General features: G+C 45.8%; 1 protein-coding gene across 4 annotated transcripts in view; it reads left to right on the forward strand.

The window, feature by feature from the left end:
• PIDD1 (p53-induced death domain protein 1) overlaps window positions 1-23,071 on the forward strand; it is a 202,771-nt gene that overhangs the window by 129,793 nt on the left and 49,907 nt on the right. For all 4 annotated transcript variants that reach the window (XR_015308514.1, XR_015308515.1, XM_086957757.1 and 1 more), the window contains exons 11-15: window positions 2,249-2,384; window positions 2,568-2,718; window positions 4,208-4,331; window positions 7,674-7,792; window positions 11,818-11,925. Coding sequence is in view for 2 of the 4 variants with exons in the window: in XM_086957757.1 (XP_086813883.1) it covers window positions 2,249-2,384; window positions 2,568-2,718; window positions 4,208-4,331; window positions 7,674-7,792; window positions 11,818-11,925 (638 nt within the window). In the remaining 2 variants the exon portion in view is untranslated. The remainder of the gene's footprint in view (window positions 1-2,248; window positions 2,385-2,567; window positions 2,719-4,207; window positions 4,332-7,673; window positions 7,793-11,817; window positions 11,926-23,071) is intronic.

The raw sequence follows: 23,071 nt of genomic DNA on the forward strand, positions 1-23,071 counted from the left end.
AACATGTAGAAGCAAAAAATACTGTCTCCTCAGCCTGCTTCCTCACCCTCCACATGCTCCAGAAAATATTCAAATGGCTAAGAAATCTCTTTCCTGTTTTTTAACTTCCCTGCCCACCAGCCGGCACAGCTATTGGCATGACAGACAATCAATAGCACTGAGAATCACTCAAACGACCCATTTCCCTTTTTTTCAAGTTTAAGAATAAATAAAGAGGAGTAGATTTTTTTGCCTGGATTTACCTGTAAAACCCGGTAAAAACGGAAATCGCAACTATGATCACAAAAGGATACTTTGGCCTAACTATAATTGTTTGGGTCCATATAGTATGTGCAGAGATAAATGATCAGCATCGGGCATGAAGGGCAGAGGAGGTCTGATTCAGAAGGGTTAGAGTAAGCATTTACAATTGGAAGCACATTACAAACAGGAAGTGGTGAAACGGTCTGGGTGCAGGATACAAGTGAAACATCCAGGAATCTTTTCGAATGCTGCCAATGCTGCATTTAGCCCCACCACTGGCAATTACTATCTAATAAGCCAATCAGTGCTGTGCTCCCAGAAATACTATTTGTACTGCCATACATACTGCAACTACTACTCGTGCTATCTCTAGTTCTTCTGAAATTAACACTGCTAGTACTAGTGTGCAACTACAATACCTATTAGGAACAATACTACTGTTACATGTACTCATGTGCCTACTATTAGCAGCACTGCACCACATCCTACTGCTGTCACTAGAAATATTATAAACAATGTCAATGTGACTACTTCTGTTACTTTTATCACTACTACTCTCTTACTGGTCAGGCTACTACTGCCACATCTACAAGTGAGTCTACGGCTCAGGTTACATAGCCTGCACCATGATAGTGCTGTTTCTAGTGCTACAGCTACAACTGATACTACAGGCATGTGCCACTGCCATTCAACACAGCAGTACTTTTAGAATTATTTGTGCTATTATTGGTAAATCCTCAGATACCTTCTGACCGCGCAGCACCCCAGTTATATGTAATTTTGTTTCTTTTTGTTCTCACAAAGTCAATAAAGTGGTAAGTCCATGAGTAAGCAACTTGATTTAAAAGTTGATATATAAAATTCACTAGATGTAAAGTATAGACAATGATTGTGGACCTTGTTTATTTAGCTGAATTGAAGTATAAGACATCCTATCGAGAGTAGATGGTCAGGATGGTCATGCTATGCTGAGAAATCTGTGTGGCCAAATGTCTCCAGTAACCACTTTTAAGTGGACTGCTCCATATATCTGAGGCATCTTCAACACAAGGGAGTGTTAGCTTCTCATGGCGCGGGCTCGCAGGACCCTTTTAAAAACCTTTTCGACTGTTGGAAGAAGTGTGGCAGCAGTATAACCCCATATTTGTGTAGCAGAGAATGGTTGTTCCTTTATGTGCAAAGATACGTCCTTCAGTCAGAGAACCACAGTACAAGGGCTCCAGGAGTACTGGTATCCAACAGCTATGACCTCTAATTTTTTGAAAGTCTTCAAAAAAATTGAGGTAAAGGTACTTTTGTAATTCTGGTTGTAGCTCACACATTTCATGGATAATTCATTTATGGAGTGCCCCTCTCTGGCCCACCTACAAACCTTTTTATTGTAGAAAGCACAGGAACAGATGGAAATGAATTCAAAAGGGTATATCAAGTCTAGGAGAAGTCAGGGCCACAGCGGTGCTCCGACTTCCCAAGTCTCATTTGTTCCTGTTGCACTTCACTCTTCTCATTCAAGGTGCATTATACCCCATGTGTCCATTGTACAGGGAAGTCGCTATGGTTAATATCTTGAGCTTCACGGAATAGTTGGAGGGCTCTTTAAACCTTTAGTCCATAAGGTATCTTTTAGTCACACAAAATATTTTCATTTGTTTAGCAGACTATGGGGACCAAAAATTGCCGTAAGGCTTATGGTGTATTTAGGCGGAATCCACTACAACATTGTAAAAATGCCTCTCAATTAGTACGAAACCTCGGTGAACACTCAGTTAGGCATACTTGGTTTCAATCTTGATCTAATTGTCTAGCTACTGCCACTACTTGTGTTTGCTCCATCACCTTACTTCTTTCCATTACCTTTTGTTCCAATTCATTAATCTAACCATCTTCATCTTTTTTCTTTGTCTCTTCATACTTTTTTTCTTCTTCCTACTGTCCCCTCTCTGTCCTGAGTTTTCCCACCGGTCTCTCTCCTTTTTCTTGCTATCTATAAACCTCTCTTCCTTAGGACAGAGTTTGGAGCGGTCCCGGCTGCACCTCCTGCATGGCGACCTACAGGCACAGACATGGAATGACATCACTAACCAAGTGATGCTGGAATTCACCCACATTTATGCCCTCTTTGAGGTCGACCACTTCTCTTGGTGAGTACTTACTAAATCTAGAGTCCTCTTCTAAGTGTTTGTTGTTTACATCTCCATAATTTGTTTCCACCAGTTGACGTGGCACTCCGCCCAGTTTAGCGACATCACTACTTCTGAGCTTCATCTAATGCTCTGTTCCAACATAAGGTAGACTCACCTGTTCTTGCTTCTCTTCCCTCTCAGGTATTGGCTGTGGTACACTACTAAGACCTATGTGGGAGGTATTGCCAAAAAAGTTTACGAGCGCCTGCGCATGTACCAGGTGAATTTTGTTGCTCTGCAGAGGAAGAGGGACCCCGAACAAGTCCTGCTGCAGTGTGCCCCAAAACATAAGGTTTGTTTTGGAATGCTGTGGGTTTTGTCTTAGCAGTAGAATTAGAATAGGTCTTGCCTAGGAAGTACCGACTGGTTACAAGGACATACATGTCTGTGGATAGTTATTTGCTTAAATAGAAAATCTTTTCATTGAGAGTTTTTTTTTTTACTTCGGAGGCGTAAAGATGGCGTTTTCTAGACGCAGCATTATTCACCATCGTGTCGGATATTCTCCCTTTATATAGTGATTACCCACACCCACCAGTCATCCCATACCTAGTACTTTGTTTTTCCAAATTACAAATGTAAGAAAACCACAGAGGGGACACTCCTCCATACTGTGTGGGCTGTCCTGTCTTAGAATCGTTTTGGCACGCAGGGACTACCTGACCCAGCGGGATCCTGGGTTGGAATGTCCCAATGGACCCCAAACTTACCCATCTACATATTAAATGTACACTGGGTGGTACCTGTACAAACTAAGGCTGCTCTCTATGGGGCTGATTCTTGCCAAAGGTACATAGTGAGTGAGTGGAAAGCAACAGTTCCCCTTCCTTCGCGGACTGGAGGAGCGGAATGGATCACTGAATGGGTTTAGAGATAGAGGTGTTTAAGCTTTATGAGATGTGGCAGGCGGGGGCGGAATACTGGCATATTGTGTTAGTCTGCCCGCCCTATGGGACAAATGTTAGACGACGAAATTCCAACTTCATGGGTTCATGCGTATATGGGATGTTATAAGGCGATTGCTGCTAATTTCATTTGCACATACAGATCACTGGGGGGTGTGGCAGGGGTTTCTACAAGCAGGGATTTGCATTTTATGTTTGCGTTTGTGTTTATTGAGTATTCACGTACAGGGGCAGTATTCCTGTTTTAAAACCATTAAAATCTGTTAAAAAAAACAAATGTAAGGAAACTGTTATGGTTCTGGGAGTTATGATGAATTCTAGGGAAGTGCAATCAATTGCAGATAGCAGAAGGTCCTAAAATCTGAAACTCATAAGCTACAGAACTCACAGAAGGCATGGCAAAGTATTTCATTTTTAGCTCCACCTAGTTTCTAGTTAGTTGCAGTCTTGGAGCTTCTCAAGCAGGTGCTTTCTTGGCTTCTAGCCAGCCTGGTCAGCACCACGAATCTCCCTACATTCATGATGCATGGTTTCTTCTTACACATGGTGATCCACTAAAGTTAAGTCCAAATAAGGCCCTCCTAGAAAAGAATGAGAAGCGAGCACCAAAACGGTTAGAGATACCGTTCCTAATAGTTGTATTGTTTCTGAAGGGTGGAACAACACACATATCATCTGCAGCACTGAGTGTGCATTATTCCTTTAGGGAGAAAGTATGCTTGCAAACTATCTTAATCTAAATCCTGTCCCCTTAAAGCTAGGGTGAGGATGGTCGAAATTAACAGCATTGTAGTGCTTGCCAAGAGATCAGATGATTGCACATATTAGCCCCCGATATATGGCTATATCCTGATTTCTTTTTTTGCTGCCCTACAGGTGGAGACGGTTTTGAAAAAGCTTAATGACCGGTACCAGGGCCCGGAGCCCTCTGACCTGGTGGATATGTTTGAAGGGGAGCAGTTCTTTGCCGCCTTTGAACGTGGCTTGGAAATAGATGCAGGTATTATGTTAGATAAATTATTCAAAGCTTCCACAATTGTTTGAAAAAGTCACCTAGTAAAACATCTGTGTTTCTGCACCACCACAAACTGTTCAGATTGTGGCCTTTCGGATTAATGTTTGATACGAAGAAAGGTGAGAGACATTTGTCTGCTCTGTAGTTGCAGTCGGTCAATAAAATGGTGCCTTAAAAGTCCATTAATGGTAGCATCCAAGCAGATGTAAGACATTTTCCCAAGGATACCACTTTGTTGCTTAAATGATTAGTGTTTTCTGTGGAACCCCCCTTCTGAATATTCCTCTGTAATGAGAGTCCGCTGGAAATCTTCAGTAAAATAATGAAAAATGATCCCCACAGTTGTTTAAATACAATTGTTTGAATACAAGGTCATATCTGGCCCACTGTGGCCTGATTAGTTGAGGGTATACTCAACGTCAGTCAACCTCTCTGGGAGGAAGTTGAGATGGAGCTTTGGCTCCATATTGTATACCATATACCATGTCATAAGGCACACTTACTGGTTGAACATCTGTCTGGAAAGCTTTGATTATATTACACTCTTTGCCAATCTGCATGAGCCAAACTCTGCAGACAAATTTGTTGAAGTAAAAAAATTAATTTACTCCACAATTTACTTCTGCTACTTGCTGTTCCCCTGACTCTTCTCTTCTAGCTATAAGACCCTGCATTCATGCAACCCTCTGTCAAAAAGTACTCTTTGGGTGTTGGTGCACAGCTCTGCTCCGCCGAGTGCTCCAATTCCGGGGGAAATCCACGAGGACAAGTATTCCTCTGCCACGTTGATCGGCCACTTCCAAGAGTGTGGAGGTGGGCGCCTATTGCTTCCTGCAACCTACTTCTTGATGCTGCCAAATCACGAAAGTATTTGAGACACTGCTTACTTCTCTGAGCTGCTTATGACAAAGTATTGACGGAAACAAGTTGGGGATACCTCTCAGTTGGTCCCAGAAAACGAATGGCCCCTGGCTTGTGTGTTGAATTGCCCTGTAAATCTTTAGGCCGCATTCTCCAGGCATACTAAGATTGATACTACAAAACAGTGTTCCGACCACCAGGAGTGAGTGGGGCGATATAAACAAGGGAAGGACACCCTGTTGGATAAAGCGTCTTTTTAGGACATGCACTGCACACAGCTTGGCCCTATCATGTTAAACAAAGCATCCAAAGGCCCACACTCCTTTTTGTCTATGGGAACCAAAGCAGGAGGCAGCAGCGGTAGCCAGGAGTGTGTCTATTCAGTTAAAGGCAGTCACTGTCGCTGCAGTCAGCCGTCTTCCATACATAGTATGGACCAGCAATACAATAAGACGTTGCCATCTCTGCTAAAAGTGCCAAAGTAGAAATGATCCAATTAGAATGTGAGCTGAGGAGCAGCTGCCACTCCACCAAAGGTTAGGGTAGGGGCAGATGCTGGAAGGACTTTGGAAGTGTGCAGATCAGGAGGCAGGGAAAGAGGTTGCTTTCCTATTAGCAAAGAAAACGTGCTGTCATAAAAAGTGAAAATAAAAATAACCCTGCAGTCCAAGGGTTGTTCACTTGGGAACCAAATCGAGGTGAGAAGCAGCTGTGTGACTGTTTTCACACTCAGTCGTGGTCACTGCCTCAGCATCCTTTTTTGCACAAGAAGAACCCCTAGATACAATCAGATGCAATCATCTGTGCTGACTATGAGCTCAAGAGCAGCTGCTGGTAGCACCCTACAAGGGCTGCCGATGATCATGTGCAGACTGGGATAGAGGTTGTTTTGCCTTTGAGAAACGTTCCTGTCATCAAAGCAAAAAACTGTCATTTAAAATAAATTCTTCAATACTTAAGCCTCAACCTACCGATCTCCCTAAATGCTTTTATACATTTTCTGAGATCCCCATGAGGAGAAATATACCTTCGATAATAATATTGAGGAACTAAGCTTTCCAAAGGCCATGTTTGCAGCCCAGGGGTCAGCGTTGAGGGTTAACCAGTTACATCCCGCTTAAAGAATAGAAGCAGCACTCTTTGGAGTGCTGGGCCTTAGCCAGCCTCAAAGTTAACTCTAGCATATGGGTTGATAGTCTTCCCACTACCGGGCTGTCAATAATGTGGCATCTCACTTTGCTTCCGCTGCATTTCAAATGCATGTTCGTGGAACCATAGCAGCTAAATGTCACTGTGGCCACAAACTGTCCCATGAGTTGAGGTTGCATTGCTGGTTAACGTATGTGAAACAGTTATAAATCTAGCCCAAGAGTACGTGGGTTTGTAAAGGGTAGACCACACAAAGAGAACCCAAAAAGAAGAAACACACATCTCAGTAAGCAACCCGCCACTAAAATATTTGAGGCCATCATTCTGACACCTTCACTGCTGAATACCAAAAGTAGGCTCAATATGGAGCCATTGCAATAAATTCCTTGGGAGACTATAGGGAATAGCACATAGATGGCATTGGTCTAGGTCATGGATGGGTACCGGCTTCCTCTTTGTGAACCTTTCTGTTCCAGTGATTGATTGCTTATCACTGGTTTTGTTGGGAAAAAATATTTTCATTAGGGATTTTGGGTGTATAACCGAGAATGAAATCAAAAGAGCTATATATTGTGCTTACTGTATAACCAAGCGACTTATACACACTGTATAAGGAAGTTTCTAGATTTCATGCCCATTTCCACACGCTTCTGCCCTTTCTAGAGGAAGACGATAGTTAGGTCCCGTAACGCAAGTGCCCAAACCCTAACTTGCCATTCCCCTTTCAAATTCAAGCAAAGTAGGGGCAGGAGAGGGCCTTTCAGGTAATGAATCAGAAAATGCATCTGGGACATAGAGCTGCTTATTACATTTCTGCATTGAAATGTGTTCTAGTAATTCTGGGCTGCTTTCTGTGTGTAGCCCTTAAGTGCAGTGTGTCATTTTCTGCAGAGGTCGGAACTTGACAACATTTTGGATGACATGGCTCCTATCTAGCAGACTCCAACTTACTCCCAGAAGGAGAGGTGTGGTGCAGCGGCCAGAGCGGCTTTCTCCGGAACGCTAATGGTTTGATCCCCGGCAGCAGCTCAGGTCAGCATCATGTGACTCTGGGCAATAGCTTACCTAATCTCCCCAACTGCCCTCCGGCGCCTGGATATCCTTAGGGGTGATAGGTTTGTGCTTTACAAATGTGGAATTATTTATGAATATTTATTTATAGACGCCCCAGTGGAGAGAATTAGAACAGAACTTGAGTGGTAAAGGTAGCGTGTCTCCGGAGGCATGAGTGGTAAATAACTGTTGATTCTGCAGATCGCGTTGGTATTGACTTACTGGATGCTTTTCTTCTCCACTTTTCCCATCACCCGTCCAAAGATCGCCCAGATTGTGTGGATGGCAGAATTTCCTTCATCTTCTACTCGCATATGAAGAACATGAAGGAGATCTATGTGAAGTCTGGTGTGAGCAGGAAGGAGCAGGCTGTGAAAGGGCAGGTAAGCTGGACTCAATTAATGCAAGAGCTAGTAATCTGTGATATGTGATCGGTGAACAGGTAACCAGAAACAAGAAGCGTTTACCCAGGGAGAATTTATCTGGTGTTTGAAGAAAGTAAACTAAGGAAAATCACCTAGGACAGTATACTTATTTTGCTGATACTAAAAATAATGCAGTGATGCAGCCTGCTCCCACATCTGTACCTCAGTGGGAGCAAGAGGGATGCTTACCATGGTTGAATTAGGGCACAGTCGGTACTGTTGTCAATTAGTGATTTACGAGAGGATTCAATCTTCTGCAAATGTATCAAATATGTAGAAACACAGTTTTTTAACATTTCTTTTTATTGATTTTTCATCATAAAACAGTACATTTCAAACAAGTGGTAGGTGTCACCTTGTTACAATTATTGTGTACTACCACAACTAGGTGACATAATTTCTATAACCATGCCCCAAATTCTTTACCAGGGTTTATCGTATTATCTTCCGAAACTGCCCATATCATAGAAACAGAAATGTAATGTAGTATTGAAACATTTGAGAGACTCTCTCCTTCGTCAACCTTCAAATGCCATGCTATCCCTCTTTATTAAGAATCTTCTTATGGACTCACCGATCCTGGGTCCAGCAGGAGTAAAAAACCTCAACTTAAAATGTACAAATGTCCTCCAGCAGACGTAATGTGTCCTCTGGGTTTTTGTAAGGGGCCTAGCGGCCCTTGGTTGCCATCTGCTGATCTGTAGTTTATCATTTTAGAAGAGACAAAAGAGCAGATGTGACCCAGAGGTTTCCCCCTTTGACTAATAGAAATTGCAGTCTAGCTCTTCACACCAACTTTCTACCAAATGGCAGTGCTCAGGAAGATATAATCAGCAGTCCCTTGCTAACAAAGTCTTCCTGGAATTTCTAAAGGTAGTTGTTTGTTAGGCATCCTCTCCTCAGTATCTGGATCTCCACCACCAGCCACGGGAATGCAGGCAATACACTTCCACTGTCTGAAATGCTGTCCTTATCCTCCATCTTGTGCCATGGAATATCAAGGGCATCCACATTTATCCCACTGGTTTCAGTATTCACACTAATAAACACACAGGGTCCTACTGCTACACACAAATACTTTAGATGCACTCAACATACTCATAGGAGTTTAGCACTGGATTCTGGGTTTTCCCTTAACAGTGGAATTCTACACGAGAGGAGCGAGAAGGCCACTCTCCCTCTCTCTGATACAATAAAAAAGTTCGAGTCAATTATTCTCACCTTTAATGACAATGAAAAGAGTAAAACAGATTCAGAACTCAGCTGCCAGACTACTCTTACATATAAAACCGCGAGACTACATCTTCCCCGCCATGAAACCCCTTCATTGGTTACCCGTTGCCAGAAGATCCATGTTCAAGCTTCTTTGTATTACCCATAAAGCAATACATGGAACAGGACCGGTCTTCATCAGGAATAAAATCACCAAACACATTCAACAAAGGAATCTCTGCTCTAGAGTGGCCACTCGCCTCAAAATCCCAAGATACCAGGAAAAATCAATTGTTGACACATCATTATCTGTTCAAGGAGCCACACTATGGAACTCTTGACCCCCCAACATAAGATCCACAGATAACAACCATATCATCAGAAAACTACTCAAGAATTGGCTGTTCCCCTCATAACCACCATACCCAAACAGATAGGAATATACAGCATACCTCTCTGTATGTAAGCATTTATTTGTACTATTGATATGTACCTATATATGTGTATTGCTTTGCATTAACTTGTAGAATACTTATGTTTTAAAAAAAGTATTATATATGGATATTCATTAGTTCTGCTTAACAAATGTACATATTACTGATAGTTATATTATTCTATGTTTAACATGTATAGTTATATTATTCTATGTTTAACATGTATAGAAGTAACTGCATAAATAAGTAAATCTTTTTATCATAACTATCTACAATGGCTTCACTATTGATCTACCTACATATATTTATATATGTATAATAAAATACATAAAACTAATATAAAGTACAACACTTGAAAGCCAGAGTTTATTTAATGCAGTATTAATGTACATATATTACCTTCCTCTATGCATATATATATATACCTATTTATCTGTATCTTTATTACTTTTGGATCTATACAATTATTACTTTTACTTATGTATTACTTTTCTTCTAATTCAGCATAACCAATGCACTACCCAATTGTTCACCCTACACCACTCTCAATATATCCTCTAGCTCAACTCTCTGACTCATCTCAACCCTCTTTCTACTACTCTTTCCAATGCACTATGATCCCTAAAATAATTATTTCGAGACTCTTCCCTACTCCACCCCTCCTTGCATCATCTCATACCTCTTTTTACTATTCTGATCCCCCAAAACAAGCATTTCTGAACCCTCCCTCTGACGCTTTCCCCTCCACCTCACTATTACTCATCCCTCTCCACCTCCTTTTTACTCATCCCAAGCCTCATCCAATCGCTATGAGCTCCAAAACAAACAAAAAGCAAATCTAAATCCTTTCCTTCTATCCTTCCATTATCCTTTTCAATCCAGATAACAGACTAACATGTCCACCCCTCAAATTAATTTAATATTTTACTATATTAATTCATCACTAATCCTTTATGGGTTTCAGAGTAGCGTGCTACTCGTCGAATAAGCACTTCAACAGCTCATCAGGGATAGCAAGCGCAATACAAATGCACACCTTTTTACCTCTTCTACCCTTTCGCTATCCTTCTCAATCCGAATAACAGACTAACATATCCACCACTCAAATTACTTTCATATTTCACTATACTAATTCACAACTAACACTGTATGGGTTCCAGAGTAGCATGCTACTTGTCGAAAAAAGCACTTCAACCGCCTATCAGGGGTAGCAAGTGCTATATAAATGCAATTTTTTTCTCTATTCCTCCACTATCCTCTACAATCCAAATAACTGACTAATTTATCCACCACTCAGATTTCTTTCATATTTTCACTATACTAATTCACCACTAATACTTTATGGGTTCCGAAGTATTGTGCTACTCACCCAAAAACCGCTTCACCAACCCATCAAGGAAGCAAGCGCTATATAAATGCGAACCTTTTCCCCCCTCTTCTATTCCTCTACTCTCCTTCTCAATCCAAATAACTGAATAATATCCACCGCTCAAATTACTATCATATTTTCACTGTACTAATTCACCACAAATCCTTTATGGGTTCCAGAGAAGCGTGCTACTCGCTGAAAAAGCGCTTCGACGCCCCGTCAGGGGTAGTAAGCGCTATATAAATGCAATTACAATACAATACAATATGACATTTCAAAAGTTTGCATACTGCCGCCACTTGCTTATGTGCGAAACGTATACCAAGGCAGTAGGTCTCTGTCCACTATGATGGCATGCCTGGCCCTTCTAGGTCACAGAACAGATCCTGGACCTTGCATTGCCAGAGACAGGCCAATGCCGTTGTGCACATGCTAAATTAGCATGACCCCAGGGTCACGAAAGTCAGGATTCCTCTTACACATGCAGTAAGTCACTCAGGGAAGGGATAGACCCCTGTATACCATGCAGGGAACAGTCATATTCCAACACAGTTGGATGGTAATCTGGATATCTATCCCCTAGCCTTAGAAGAGGCCCCTCTAATAGTATCTTGGCAGTTAGCAGTGGCCCCAATACCCTCAAAGCATGGTAGTTGAATCTAGAAGCACCTACATTGGGCACACCATGTAGATGTTATCCACTGTTTATCTTAGCGTGCCTAATATTTAACATCAACGGCCCCCCACAAACGCCGGGGATACCTGGTTTCACCTTGGAGATACCCAGGAGGGAACATCTCGCAGGGAAAGCCAGGACGGGTTCCCCAGCGGTCTATAGCGCCAAGACGCCTCCGGGTAGCAGTGCGCTTTACAAGACACACACATTTACATTTACATTTACATTAGCTTACAGCTGTAGTTTTGTAAGTCCATTTGATCTTTATGTATTTTTTCCTCCTCTCTGCAAGGTTTCCTTCTATCGGGGAGCCATTCCAGATACCGTCCCTGAAGATGCTACAAAGAAGAGGAAAGGCCCTGACTCCCAGTGGCTGGCCACGCTGCCTATTAAACTTCCGGTATGTCATTTACCTTCTTCTAGAAGCACAGCAATCTCCCCTCACCTGACAGGTGTGCAGTGCTGGAAAGCAAGCACTACTAATTTAGGCATTTATTATATCTAGTGAGCTTGGTCTTCGCCCATTGGTTCCTTCTTAAAGACCTATCTACCAAGTTGCAGAACAGGTGACAGGTTATAGGGCTTGCTTAATCAAGAGACAAAAAATCCTGTAGGATCTGTCTGTTCATCAAAGTCTCCTGCTTAGTCCATACCCTATACCACAGCAAAAGAGGTTCGAGCTTAATGAGCTCTTCTATAAATGACACTCGTAGTTCACTATAACACACAATGGATGCACAGTTTGTTGGTACAAACATCAATCTCCCCAGGCAAGCATTTTGTGTGACTTGGAGATTAGTACATTGAGCATGACCCCCCACCCAAGCCCCCCCCACGCCCTCCACCCCATACACCGTCTCCGTAAGTGGCCACCGAAATGTATTCCGCATGATAAATGGTATACATTTCCCTCCAGGTTGCAACCCCACTTGTGGGAAAATACAAAAAGTGCTTTAACTATCTTTGCCTGTTGGTCATTCCTAAGGTTAATCTGCTGTTTCCATGTGCCTGCTGCATCGAAAAGTACCCCTAAATAATAGAAAGTACTTATCTGTTTTAGCATAACCTTCTCAATACAGAAGTGACACCAGTGCGAGAGCTTATTCCTTGCAATCATAACACTTGATTTTCCTAGGTTAACCCTAGGGTCAAGCTCACCCATGTATCTAATAAACCCTGTAGGGCCTTTGGATTGTGTATCATCAAGACCGCATCATAATGATAATAATAATAATAATAATAATCATAATAATAATAATAATAATAATAATCGTCATCCGCATCATCCGCGTAAAAGGGAGCAGGAACCGGGCATGCCCATCCCTTGGCATATCTCAGCACTTCTTCACCAGCACCTTCAATGAGTTGTTAATATACAGGGTGAAGAGGAAGGTAGCCAGGACCCAGCCCTGCCTCACCCCCTGGCAATATGGAAGGCTTCAGAGCATCCCCCATTCACTCTATACCTCACCCTTGCTGCGGTCCCTGGATAAAGCTCCCTCTGAATGTTCCACACCCATGTTTTCTATCAAGCGCCACAACGTGCTGTTCGAGACACTTTCAAAATTGAAGGCCAGATATTGTGCACTCTTTTTTGAAATCCTGTACTTGCTTATCAATAAGGAAAGATTTAGGCATTGTTCCACTGTGCCAATGCCCTTCTGAAACCCATATTTGATGTCTGCCGGTATGTTTTGTTCTTCTTCCCGCCTTGCGGGTAGTATTCTCCCAAAGACCTTGACCAATGCAAATAGTAGGGAGATCGGGCAATAATAACTGGGATCACTATGATCACCTTTACAAAAAATCAGAGTAATCGTGGATTACCTGATTTACATGCAGCTCTCAGCACATTTGTTAAAAGTGGACCCCTTTAAAACAAATCTGCCGAAATCACTCTGGGCATTGGGGCTTTGTCAGTGGGACAATTAACTATTTCATTGATCACATCTTGATGGGTCAACTCGAAATATTCCCCACTGTCTGAAATAACAAGAAAGATATTGTGAGTGCCACAGAGCGGCTTAGGCTGCCTATCCCCATCAGGCTGCGCGTATACTTGGTGAAATTAGACCGCCCACTCACAGGCCAGAAGCACTGCCTCAAATGCAGGGGCCCACGAGTCTCTAAATAATGGGCGAATGATGACTTGCCAAAATAGTACAGAGTCCTTGATATTGCGACACTTGACGTACGCATCCTAAGCCTCATCCTTAATGTGCTTCCTCCTCATGGAGCGCACACATTTGTACCACCTCCTGCATTCCGTTATCTGGGAATAGGGACTAGGTTTTTTACTCAGTCATCATTAGCCTAGAGAGTCTTCTCCTGTTCCTGTGGCTTTGCCTGTACCGGATCAGGCATCCCCGGTGCCGGAGCCTCAGCCTTCAATGCAGCCTCGAGTGGATTCAAACTCGGCTCCTTATCCACCCTTTCTTGGGTCTGGGTCGGATCTGTTGCATTTTCTTAATGTGATGTATGGCAAGTTTGCCAGGGCAACCTACCCTACTAGTGCGCCATCTGGCACTGTGGGTCCGCTTGCTTTTAATTTGGGCATCCCTCTGCATTATGCCCAGGCACCCTTTGTGCCCTTTTTGCCGACGGCGCCGTCATGGTAGTTTAAGGCTCTGACGTTTTTGACACCGATTTCACAGTCTCTATCGCCATCTGGTGGCCCTTCATCCTCTCAACCTCGAGCAGTGCAGTTACCCACTTTGGAGGGTCCTCCTTCGACACCGGCATCTCCGAGCCACGCCTGACGCCGTCAACCCCGAAGATGCAGTCAAGGAGGGAAGCCCAAAGGCTGCTGGAGGAAGAGGAATACCAGCAGGTTGAAAACAGAAGAAGGGGTGATTAACGACTCTGTTGATGAATTCGAGGGCCTTCGAGAGGCCAGTGGTTTAGACACCCCGAGAGAAAGCTTTCATCGTCAAAGGCTTTACCTCCTTAACTTTATGGTCAGCTTCAACCTGTTGGCATCTGGGACATCGCATTCTCGTGCCTAGGTAGATTTTGCCTACCCTGTCTGCAGAAAGGTATGTGTGGTGCAGGTAGTTGAATTGAGTAAAATAAAACCAGACGTTCTGTGCTATCTACATGATGGACCCCAGACGTCTCTGCCAGGTAGCGTCTGGTAGCTCTATTGACAATTTTAAGTCCGCTCCTGAAAGGTTGCGAAGCAGGGATCGAAAGAACTAGTTACTTACCTTCGGTAACGCTTTTTCTGGTGGATACAGTGTCTGCCTGTGGATTCCTCACCTTTTGAAGTACCCCTGCCCCAGCATTCCACAGAACCCTTTTTCAGCTTTACCACATTGACGAGGACGTCATAATGGCATGGCTCTGCTTGCGACTCCGTATTATGTCATCTGAGCCATAAGAAGACCTCATTGTTGTGCTAATGTCAGTTCCACACATTTTTTCTGTGCCTTCGAGGCAAATGGGTCGACATCAGATAAATGGGCCTTCAAAGGATCAATGGACCTCTCTCCACACCATTTCACAAACTTGGATCACCTAGAGGAATAAATAGATGTGACGGAGTGACTCCTGGATGATAAAATAACATCCCCCACATCCGGTGGGAGAGAACTCAGATTGCCCCGTTCAATCTCCAGACATGAAGGTGCAGGGTCTGGAGGTGGGTGTGTAGAACCTGCCCCTGCGACTGAGCGAGGAGATCTGCCCTGAGAGGGAGACGGAGCAGAGGGTGCGACGAGAGGTGAAAAATGTCTGTGTACCACATCCTTCTTGGCCTATCCGGGGCGATCAATATAACTTGGACCCGGTCTTGGCGAATCTTCCTCAGAACCCAAGGAACCAAGGGTATGGGAGGAAATGTGTAAAGGAGCTGCAAGCCCTATTCCACCTGAAATGCATCCCCCCACTCTCTCTGCATCGGAAACTGGAGACTGCAGAACGATGGGCAGTGCACGTTCTCTTGTGTGGCGAAAAGGTCCGATCAAGGAAACCCCCACTTCTTGAAGATGTCATGGACCACCTCCAGAAGAACCCTCAACTCGTGATCAGCCAAGAATTGTCGACTGAGACTGTCTGTACGCACATAAAGCACTCCTGCCAGATGATTTGCAAACACACAAATCTAATAGCCCTGAGCCCAGGGTCAGAGTTGCGGAGCCACTCTACAGAGACAATACGACCCTACCCCTCCCTATTTGTTTAAGTACCACATCGCAGTAGTGTTGTCCGATAGGACTTGAAATGACAGACTGCAACAGGAGGTAAGAAAAGTCTTGAAAGCCAAACGTATCGCCCGCAATTCCAGAAGGTTGATGTGAAGCAACCTTTCCTTTGGAGACCAAAGACCCTTGATCTCCAGATGCTCCAGATGAGCACCCCACCCTAGAGTTGAGGCATTCATGATCACCATGGCTACCGGTGGAGGAAGTTAAAAGCTCTCCCTTGAGACAGGTTGCCCTCCACACTCCATCAAGACAACTTCGCTGCAGTGTCTCCGGAGATCCTGAGATCTGCGTTGTGCTGAAACCACTGCCTGCGGAGGCATCACTGGAGCCCCCTCATATGCCAGCCTGCATGTTTGACCAACAGTATGCAGGAAGCCAACAGACCAAGCCGGCGCAGCACCTTCAGCTCTGGAACAACCTCTCCATCTTAAAACAAAGGAATCATCTCCTGAATGTCGAGAATTCTCTGTGGAGGTGGAAATGCGCCAAACACAATAGTGTCCAGTACTGCCCCTATGAACAGGTTGTACTGAGAGGGCACCAGGTGAGATTTGGGTACATTTATCGAGAAGCCCAAGTTGAATAACAGCCGTGCTGTTACCTGCAGATGATGCAGCACCATCTCTAGAGACTTTGCTTTGAGCAGCCAGTCATCCAGATAGGGGAAATCAGGAATCCCCAACCTTCTGAGATGAGCTGCCATCACCTTTGTGAAGACTTGAGGTGCGGGAGTAAGACCGAACGGGAGGACCGTAAACTGGTAGTACTGAGACCCTACCGTATATCGGAGATACTTCGTATGCGACTTCAGGCTGGGAATGTGAAAATATGTATCCTGAAAGTTGATCAACACCATCTAGTCTTCCTGCTGCAGCGCCAGAAGAACCTGAGCTAGGATTAACATCTTGAATTTCTCCTGCTTGAGGTAAAAATTCAAGACCGTCAGGTCTAGGATCGGTCTTAACCTGCCATCCTTCTTGAGGATCAGGAAATAGCGGGAGTAGCTGCCCTGACCCCTTTCCTGCTCCGGAAACACCTTTTTCGCACCTTTCTGCAGTGAAGCAAGAACCTCCTGCTGCAGGAGCAGCAAATTGTCCTCTGAACACCAGCCCTGGTGAGGAGGGTAAGGAGGTGGAAACTCTAGTAAGGGTAGGGAGTACCCATTTTCCACAAGATTCAAAACCCAAAGGTCTGATGTGATAGATTTACAATCTTGTAGAAAATGGGACACCCTACCCCCTTCAGGGCCAATATGCTCAATATTGGTGATCTAGAGCTGCTTTCCCGTTGCACCAGCGGTGAGGGCAGGGGGTGGAAGAAGAGGAGAGCTGCAGAGAGGCCCCACGCAGACCGCTCCTACTCTTTCCTCCATACAGCTGGTACAGAGGGTTCTGCTGCTGCTATTGCTGAGGCTGCTGACGGCCCGAACAGAATCAGTCTTCCCGAAACCACAGTACCTCCTGTAAACATAACACCTAGTCTGGGACTGGAGACCCAAGAACTTTGCAGTAGCCCTATTGTCTTTGAACCTCTGTAGTGCTGAATCTGCTTTTCACCAAAGAGTCTGGATCCATCAAACGGCAGATTAAGGAGAGTAGCCTGCACATATGGAGAGAACCCCGCAGACCAGAGCCAGGCATGCATCATGGTAGCAACGGAGGAACCCAGAACCCTGGCTACCGAATCCTCAGTATCTGGGCCAGGCTGAATACCCTGACGGGCCACATCCTGCGTATCCTCCAAAACCTCCATAAAGCAGCCACGATTATTGTCTGGTAACTTAGCAGTCAATTAAGGCATGATATAATTAGTAGACTTTAACACCATACTTGAAGAGAAAACCTTCTTGGCTGATTGCTCCAATTCTTAGAGTCTCTGTCCCCCGGAGTTGTAGGGAATGACCCAGCCGACTGCTTAGAAAAGGAAGCCTGCACCACCAAACTTTCCGGCGAAGGATGGACAGTAAGAAAGGCAGGATCATTAGGAGCAAGCCTTTACCTTCTTGCCACAGTCCTTGAAACAGCAGGAGCAGATACGGGTTTGTGCCACACCTCCAGAATTGGCTCTGTCAAAGTCACATTAAAAGGCAAAAGAGGTTCAACCACAGAAGATGGAGAATGCAACACCTCAGTGAGAATATTTGGCCTGATCTCAGCTGTGGGCAGTTGAAGGTCCAAAAGTTCAGCAGTGTTCCTGATGACAACATGGTATGATGCAACATCCTGAGGAGGTAAAGCCTTTGACGATGAAAGCTTTCTCTCGGGGGAAGTGTCTAAACCACTGGCCTCTCGAAGGCCCTCAAATTCATCAACAGAGTCGTTAATCACCCCTTCTTCTGTTTTCATCCTGCTGGTATTCCTCTTCCTCCAGCAGCCTTTGGGCTTCCCTCCTTGACTACATCTTCGGGGTTAACGGCGTCAGGCGTGGCTCGGAGATGCCGGTGTCGAAGGAGGACCCTCCAAAGTGGGTAACTGCACTGCTCAAGGTTGAGAGGATGAAGGGCCACCAGATGGCGATAGAGACTGTGAAATCGGTGTCAAAAACGTCAGAGCCGTAAACTACCATGACGGCGCCGTCGGCAAAAAGGGCACAAAGGGTACCTGGGCATAATGCAGAGGGATGCCCAAATTAAAAGCAAGCGGACCCACAGTGCCAGATGGCGCACTAGTAGGGTAGGTTGCCCTGGCAAACTTGCCATACATCACATTAAGAAAATGCAACAGATCCGACCCAGACCCAAGAAAGGGTGGATAAGGAGCTGAGTTTGAATCCACTCGAGGCTGCATTGAAGGCTGAGGCTCCGGCACCGGGGATGCCTGATCCGGTACAGGCAAAGCCACAGGAACAGAAGAAGACTCTCTAAGCTCCGGAGAATCGCTTGGTGCTGGTGAAACCCTGGGTGCCAGAGAGCCCCTCGGCATTGGAGAGTGAGTCTAAGTCACTTTAGGAGAAGGAAAATGCGAGGGCGAGGTGGAATCCTTAGAATGATGCAGCGGAGCTGGACAAGGCGACCTCAAACCCCTACCCTTCGATGATCGACGTTGAGAACCATGCCTTCTCTTCTTTTTGTGTATCTTCGATTTCGAGGTATGCGAGGTAGACCACTTCAGTTTTGACCGCTTATGACCCCTCTTCTCCTTTCTCGCTCTTGCCATGAAGAGCTTAGCGTCGCACTCCTTCAGTGCCTTTGGATTCATCTTCCGACAACTCGAATAGCTTCGAAGTCGTGGTCCGACGAGAGATTCCAGAGACTGTCGTCGGTGGGATCCCTGATGGACCTATGTCCCCCAAACTCCCTACAAGGCTTAAATCCAGACTTCTTCAAAGTAGCCATCGCACTGCTACTATAAGAGAGAAGAAGAAACAAAGTAATAAAGAAACCAATTGGGGAGTCCCAGAAAACCGTTACGCATCGACGGGGCGGTAAACAACGAAACTGACGTCAGCACGCCAACGAGGTCTTCTTATGGCTCTGATGACGTCATACGTAGTGGCGAGCGGAGCCGTGCCATTTTGATGTCCTCGTCCACGTTCGTAGAGCTAGAAACACAAGTTTCCATGGAATTCTGGTGCTGGGGTAATTCAAAAGGTGAGGAATCTTAAGGCAGATGTATCCATCAGAAGTGTAAAGACTCAACGCTCCACTGATGACAGATATAACCCGTCTCAAGCTTGTTGAAGAACCAATAATGCCTTCTTAATATTATTATTTGAAATGTCAGTTAAGGCCGTCTTAATTTTCCCATCTCCTGCATTCTCATCTGGGCAGAGATTAATGTTAGACCTGTTAGCCCCAATAACCTTCTGCTTAAAGCCCTCTGGTTTAACCTTTTCCCATTTAATTAAGGATCTATTTCTTATGACTATGTAAATATCCTTAACTACATAAGACAGCTGAGAAAGGGTTCCTCACAACAAAGAAGTAATTTCCATACTTTAAAGGCTGGAGTACAGTGTGCCTTAAAGTTGTAGATGCAAGTGCTCAAGTTAGTTGCCACCAAAATAAAATGTATAATACTCCTCCTTCCTCTGCCGGTGTACGTGTTGGCAAAGGGCGCCATCGGGAGACTGACTTCAGTGGCAAAGATAACGGTATACGTGACCAATAGAAACTAATCAGGTTTCCATAATTATCATGGGTGAAATGAGATTGTCCGTTATCTGCTGTCAGTGAACCAGCAAACTTCTTTGACTAGTACTTGGAATAAGTTAACTTTAAAATCTCCTTCCCAAATAAAATATAAATTGTTACCTTCCTTGTTTTAATGCTTCTAAACCTCCATCCAACGTGTGTATAACCTTTAGTTCGAGGCATGTATGGCTGTAGATACACATGTTGTGCATACTCCTGCTATCTAGTATTGGGTCCAGATGTGTGCCAGTTGTTTTTTTTCTCAAAGAAATCTTTTGTGTCACATGGTAGATTGACTCCTTCCTTTGGTGATAAAGTGCATGGGCATCAACTTCATTGTTAGATTGTTTTCTTTCTGCTGTCCTGTTCGGACGTGTGGTCCAGTACAACGATGTGGTGGTGCTCTTTTTGATTTCGATGGTACCTTTCCTCCGTTGATATTGTCTTAGATTGCATTCCTATTTCCCTAGCGTATTAACATTTGAACATTTCGATCTAGCGGTGTCTGTTTCAATAGCGACCACTCCTGGTCCTCATTCAGCAGGGCCTACAGCCGTCTCCATTGTATCTTTGAAGAATGTCTTGAGTGTGATGGAATGAGGCACACCAAATACACTCAGACCGACACAGCTCTGTAACTTATGACTGTCACCGGAACGCAGCGAGGCTGACTGTGATACCTGCAGCTCCCTCTCACCAAGAAAACTCTTCATGACTGTCGCCACTTCAACTCGAGATGTCGCACAGGAGCATGGAAGAAACATCAGATCTTTTAGGTCTTCGCAACATCAAGGGGGAACATTTTCAGCAGATTAAGAGGCCTTCTCAATTGAAATCAGCTCTGGTTCCAATATGGAGATTGACCGGGAGAGGGAAGACCTTCCACCTACTCATGTCTGAGTACGGCACCCCCTTCCGCCAGACACTACCCTGAGCAGCCATTGACTAAAAAGTATGCAGTCCCTCTGCAACACCAAACAGAGGCATTTGGACCACCACTGCCTTTGGGCTATGGTCTGCACCAAACAACTGCTTTGAACGGCCTTCCCAACTCCGGCTCGGCACCAAAGAAGCCTTCCAAGCCATGTGCTTCGGCTCCGAGCCCCCAGGCAACTACTCGACCCTTGGCGTCAAGCTATTCCCCACCTTCGACTTCAAGCTACTCCCCACCTTCAACTTCCTCTTCCTCCGTCTCGACACAGAGTTGACCATTGGCATCAAAATCAAAAACTCTATTGGATCCAAAAACTTAGAAGTCCAAGCCTGACTCTGGCTCAACATTCAAGCCCATACTTCATAAACTGCTCTATTCCAGGTAGAAACACCTCATCATACAAGCGTATCCTTGCTCACCCTTTCACCTCTGCAGCTTCCCATAAAAATGAAGCCTTGGACACTCCAGTTCCTGTAAAAATATTCAGGAAGGCAGATAAGACCACCAGCTGTTTACCTCTTGCCCCACCATCACCACCACCTGTTCCCCCATGTTTACCCTTGCTCCCCCACCTCATTCTCTAGAGCATAGGTACTCACAAACTTTCTCCCAGGGGCCATATTTACATTGTGGTTACCGAGGGCCGCACCGGTGGGGGCTGGGGCGAAAGGGAGGGGGCGGTGCTAAATCAAAACAAAATTGTGACCATGAGGTTGAACACAGGTCTCTGCAGCAGACTCCGTCCACTGAGCCACCAGACCCAGCATACATACATCTCTCTCTCTCTCTCTCTCTCTCTCTCTCTCTCTCTCTCTCTCTCTCTCTCTCTCCTCTCCCTCCCTCTCTCTGTCTCCCTCTCTCTCCCTCCCTCTGTCTCCCTCTCTCTCCCTCCCTCTGTCTCCCTCGCTCTCTCACCCTCCCTCTGTCTTCCTCGCTCTCTCACCCTCCCTCTGTCTCCCTCCCTCTGTCTCCCTTCCTCCGTCTCCTCCATCTCCCTCCTTCAGTCTCCGTCCCTTTGTCTCCCTCCCTCTGTCTCCCTCCCTCTCTGTCTCCCTCCCTCTCTCTCCCTCCGCCCTCCATCTGTCTCCCTCTCTCTCCTTCCCTCTCTCTCCCTCCCTCTCTCTCTCACCCTTCCTCTGTCTCCCTCCCTCTGTCTCCCTCTCTCCGTCTCCCTCCCTCCATCACCCTCCCTCCATCACCCTCCCTCCCTCCGTCTCCCTCCCTCCGTCTCCCTCCCTCCGACTGCCTCCCTCCATCTCCCTCCCTCCGTCTGCCTCTCTCTCCCTCCCTTCATCTGCCTCTCTCCCTCCCTCTCTACCTCCCTCCTTCCCTCACTGTCTCCCTCCCTCTCTCTCCCTCCCTTTCTCTCGCTCCCCATCTCTCCCTCCCTCTCTCTGTCTCCCTCTCTCTCCCTCCCTCTCTCTCCCTCCCTCTCACCCTGCCTGTCTCCCTCCCTCGGTCTCCCTCCCTCCATCACCCTCCCTTCCTCTGTCACCCTCCCACCGTCTCCCTCCCTCCGTCTTCTTCCCTCTCATTCCCTCCCTCTCTCTCCCTCCGCCCTCCCTCTGTATCCCTCCCTCCCTCCCTGTCTCCCTCCCTCCCCCTCCCCCTCTCTCTCTCTCCCTCTCTCTCCCTCCGCCCTCAGTCTGTCTCCCTCCGTCTGTCTCCCTCTGTCACCCTCCCTCCCTCTCTCTCCCTCTGTCTCTCTGTCTCCCTTCCTCTTCCCTCCCTACGTGTCCCTCCCTCTGTCTCCTCCCTCCCCGTCTCTCTCCCTCCCTCCGTCTCCCTCCCTGTCTCTCTCCCTCCCTCTGTTTCCCTCCCTCAACCTCTGTCTCTCTCCCTCTGTCTCCCTCCCTCTGTCTCCCTCCCGGTCTCCCTCTCCCTCTGTCTCCCTCCCTCTCTGCCTCCCTCTGTCTGTCTCACTTCCTTTCCCTCTGTCACCCTCCCTTCCTCTCCCTCCCTCCCACTCCCTCCCTCTTCCTCCCTCACTCTTCCTCCCTCACCCTCTGTCATCTCAACCGTGTGTGTATGTGTCTGTTTGTGCCTGTGTGTGTCTGTGTGTGTGTCTGTGTATGTCTGTGTGTGTGTATCTGTGTGTGTGTGTGTGTGAGTGTCAGTGTCAGCCTGGGCTGAAACAGCTTCCTCAGCGCGCACACACAGTCGCACCCGAGCACTTCACAGGTCTTTAAAAGACCATATACATGTTATTGAGGCTTTGTTGTATCCACTTCTTAGCTCCCCTGCAGCTCCCCTCTGACATTCGCTGCTCCCCAGC

Source organism: Lissotriton vulgaris, chromosome 2_1 (assembly GCF_964263255.1).
Source record: "Lissotriton vulgaris chromosome 2_1, aLisVul1.2, whole genome shotgun sequence".
NCBI lineage: Eukaryota > Metazoa > Chordata > Amphibia > Caudata > Salamandridae > Lissotriton > Lissotriton vulgaris.